General features: G+C 41.1%; 1 protein-coding gene across 1 annotated transcript; it reads left to right on the top strand.

Moving 5' to 3' along the window:
• The first annotated feature begins 305 nt into the window (after nt 1–305).
• On the top strand, nt 306–808 carry SF3B5 (splicing factor 3b subunit 5). The gene has a single exon (XM_068184851.1). The coding sequence runs from the start codon at nt 395–397 to the stop codon at nt 653–655; it is 261 nt and encodes an 86-aa protein (XP_068040952.1). The 5' UTR covers nt 306–394; the 3' UTR covers nt 656–808.
• Nucleotides 809–4,496: the final 3,688 nt, after the last annotated feature.

Here is a 4,496-nt window from a genome sequence, read left to right as displayed (position 1 = left end):
GTACGAAATCAGTCTGGAGCCGGGCCTAAACCCTCACGTACGTGCCTTGAAATAACCCCGTGTTACAGATGGCGGCCCGGCCTTGTTACCACCATTTGCCTTACTACGGGTTAGCCAACTGACATGATCGGACAGAGAGTAAACTAGTTTATTACGAGACCAATATTTACTGACGCCGAGGCCGGCTTCCCCGGGCGGGGCGGACGGGAGACTACAACTCCCGTCGGGCACTGCGGCAGGAAAAGCGGCGGGAAGCGCCGCTGCGCCCGCCGGAAAAGATCCCGGCGCCGCCAGCCGTCCGCACCGCCCAGGCCCGTGCCCGCCGCCCAGGCCCGTGCCCGCCGCCCAGGCCGGTCCCCGCCATCCCGAGCTCCGCCCGCCCGCCCGCCGCGCCATGACGGACCGCTACACCATCCACAGCCAGCTGGAGCACCTGCAGTCCAAGTACATCGGCACGGGGCACGCCGACACCACCAAGTGGGAGTGGCTGGTGAACCAGCACCGCGACTCGTACTGCTCCTACATGGGCCACTTCGACCTGCTCAACTACTTCGCCATCGCCGAGAACGAGAGCAAGGCGCGCGTCCGCTTCAACCTGATGGAGAAGATGCTGCAGCCCTGCGGGCCGCCCGCCGACAAACCCGACGAGTCCTGACTCCCCGTCCTCCTGGTCCCGGCCCTCTCTCCCGTTGTGCTTCCCGCGAAGGACTGACCGGGAGAAGCCTCGCAAAATGCCTGCTTCCGAACTCTGACTGCAGTCGTTCGCCTTTTTTCCAGTGGAATATAATAAAGCTTCCTGGGCATTCCTAATGTTTGGTTTGGTAGTTTCCTAGTACGAGCTTTTTGTTCCCGCCGGAGTGCTGGTACTCGGTATTGAGCGTTTCAGTGCAACCATCCGAGGTGAAAGTCTGGGATACTCCTAGACAGCATTTTCCCTGCCGGGCGGATTGATGCTTGCTTACAAAGCTCAGTTTTAGGATAGAGAGGGGAACTTTGTTGGTACTCAAAGGGTTTGATTTCTTGGTAGCGCTATTATGTGGGGTGGTTTGTGGTGTAGCATAAGTCAGTTCCTCTAGTACTTAAAAATTACAAAATGGCTTTTCTTTAAACAGTTTTCTTACCTCATTTTCCTCCTTCCTGTATCTTTGAGTTTTTCAAACCTTGTTTCTTTCTGATACAAATTGGCTATTTTTTCTCCCTTATGCTTTCTAGTAAGCTAGCATTCAAGTTTTTCCTAACTTATATCAAACAAAGACACTAATATTGGGTTGGACTCTGTTAATGTGGAATAAGAATATAAGGGTTACTAACTACTACTTAGAAGTAAAATGCTCCAAGGTGACACAGTTTTGGATCACATTGCATACTGAACAGATGTTGATTCTGACTTGTCACTTAAAATAGGCTTTCTCTTCACTTACAGTAAAAATAAATTTTGGGTTCTCATAGATGGAAAGACCTTAGCCCAAAACTGTGAGATATGTTGCTTGGAGAAACAAAATGTTCTCATTTCTGTCATGTTTGTTTGTATTAACATTGGAAGGGAAAGTAGCGTTTTGTGGTCCTATTAAGACACTATGCAAGCTTATAATTGATTATTTTCTGAAATCAGTGATCTCAAGTCAGTACATCCATCTTCTGAAGAATTCAGAGATGGCATTTTTCAGATTTTGTTGTGCGTAGTAAGATGAGGGCATGGGTGAAGTGGTTGGAAAGACGTTTTACCTTCAAGTTTTTTGGGGAACTACTTCAGTTTACAATAAATAAGGGGAATATGTAGAAAACTGGTTTTCAATTTGCCTGCAAGCTGGTGCAGGTAATTTGAAGAACATCTGTTCCTCATGTACTGGGGAACATGGCTGAAAGTTTTCCATAAGTTGAGTTCAAGCACTTAGGCATAGGTATGCAAGGCAGCCTTGCAAAAACTGGGCAAAATTTGCATCTCAATAAAGCAAGTTTCCCGTTCAGTTTAACAGTTCCCGTAAAAAGTCTGCTCTCTTACCAAATCTTAGAACCTTGCCTTCCATAAAGCATCTCCTCAGCTGGCAGTTGGTGTGTGCAACAGGGGGTGACAAAGGAACTTGAGCCTTAGTGCCGGGCCTTGGCAGATGGAAAAGGTGGCTGAGGATAGCAGGTGCTTTTGTAATGGTTTCCAAGCTGGACTGGCAACGTTTTGTGAAGTTTTGAATCTCCTACAATAAGGATAAACAGAAACCATGTGTTTTAATAACTCCTGCATAAATTAGAACTTGAAACTATTTCACAGGAGATTTCGCTTAAGATAAACTAACAGCTCTATCTGTGGATATTCTCAGCACATTTTAAAATGTGAGCAACAAATATGTGACACATAAGTAAAGATTAATGCTCTTTTGCAGGCCAACTCTTCACTATAAAGGCCAAACAGCCCTCAGGGACAAGTCAAGATTTACATGGCGAATGAGCTTGCTATATCTTCTCCATATACCTGCTTAGATTCTAGTTAGGCACAAAACTCTGTTTTAGCATGGTTGAAAGATGTTTTTAGAGTGTCTGTACTAAGTAATGATTATGAAACATTATAAACACTTACTTAAGAAATTGAGAAAATGAAAGGAAAGCTATAATTCCTAAGAATTCTAGATAAACTTGAGGTGAATTGGGAGACACTGAAGAGTTTGTTTGTGGACTATGGTATTTTTCCTAAATCCCAGAGCATTTAAAAAACCAACAAAGGCGGTGATCTTTTACATTTTATTACTGAAAAGGGTAAAACCTACAAAGAACAGAATTAATTACCTGGCCTATTGGGATGCATCTGATTTTTATCTCTATCCTGATTGAAAGATAACAGATACTGTTCATAAATTGGCTTTATATTTGCATTATGTTCTTTTTACATCGAAGCAATATGGCTTTTAGTGAAAAATCAGGTGGATACTTTAAAAAGCTGATAAAGCTTTCCAATAGAAAAAAGTCACTAGCTTTTTTCAGTGAGGTAATTCTAAGGTTCCAAATGTGTGTTACACCTTTTTTCACAATGGGTGAATAGAACAGCATGGGACTCTTAGCACAATGCCACCACTCTATTGCTTGGAATACCTTGATTTTTTTTTTTTTTTTTTTTTTTTAGATTTATCAGAATGGTAGCAGTACAGTAGTTAACATTGCCACAGTGCAGCAATTGCACTAGTGAGCTGTTTTCTGCAAACAGTGAAACTTGGGCCAATTATTTCATTTTAGTTATGTTCAGCATAAAACTCAGTTGCTTTTTAAGATCATTTCTACATATTAAACTTTCATAGATGATAACATTTGCAGTCTGTTTTAGCATCAGGATTTTGCTTCAGCACATGAGATAATTCCTTTTAAAAGCTGAGCTATTTGAAGCAGCACTGACTTTTTCCCTCTTCACCACAAATCAATTAATGCAAAACCAGCACAACTGTTTTCTGAATCCTCATTGGAGCTCCGTTGGTTCTGTGATGTTGTACCGCTAACTCCATAGACTTCTTGTAGTAAAATGAAAAAAAATCCACAAACATCATCCTTCCCCTCCTCTCACAAGACCTATTTGGTTTCATGGTATACAAAGAGGTTGTTTTTTGGTTGTTAAAATTTAATCATGCAGTATTTAATTTTAGTACTGTTGTTATAATACATCCATAAATGCGTGCTCTGTGCACTTTCTACTGCCCTGGTGCTAGCTTAATTGCCCCAAAGAACTTAGTTACTTTTAAAATTGATTGAATTGTGGCACATTGCTACAAGTTAGACAATCTTGTTTCAAAATCCTATTAATGTTCCTTTATTCCTTGTCTATTTGCCATTTTCCTTCTATATTCATCTCTCTCTTTATTTCAGTCATATATTTTTAGGAATGTAATACAGTTCAGTGTATTCTTTGTTGCCTTTTGAAACTGAACCATCATTCTATGCTATCATGAAGAAATATGTAAGGATGCTGACATACCTGAATGCTTCTGACTGCTCTAAAAATAGAATATCATTTTTCCTGTGTTCAGAACTTCACCATTTTTCTTTCTCATTTTCATACCAACTTAGTAATTACTTTTTATTGGAAAAACCACAAAATACGTTGGACTTCCCCTTGTAACATGTACCAGAATAGTCTCTGAGACAAATAGTTCATAATTTACTTTGAAATCCCCATCTAATGGCTGGAATAATCCACCTCAGATACATCTACTTAGACTAAGTGATTTTTGTGAAAAAGAAATTTAGTCCAGATAATTGATACTCTGATCATGGATGAATGACAGTTCAAAATTCTTGTAAGTTTAAAAAAAAAAATCTATTTTGAGGTGATACATGTGAAATTAGAATTTTGAAGCAGGTAAATTACAACAGCATTTACTCAGATTCAAGAGAGGCATGGTTGCCCTATGTTTTTTTTTCTGCTGGACAGCTGGCTTAGAAGCTCTCAAAGTCTGATGCCTCACAGGTAATGCTGATATTGGCACTTGTGGGGCTGCAGTGTAAATCTCATTGCTGAA

The sequence above is a fragment of the Anomalospiza imberbis genome, chromosome 3 (assembly GCF_031753505.1).
Source record: "Anomalospiza imberbis isolate Cuckoo-Finch-1a 21T00152 chromosome 3, ASM3175350v1, whole genome shotgun sequence".
NCBI classification, from domain to species: domain Eukaryota; kingdom Metazoa; phylum Chordata; class Aves; order Passeriformes; family Viduidae; genus Anomalospiza; species Anomalospiza imberbis.
This window is presented reverse-complemented; position numbering and strand designations above follow the sequence as displayed.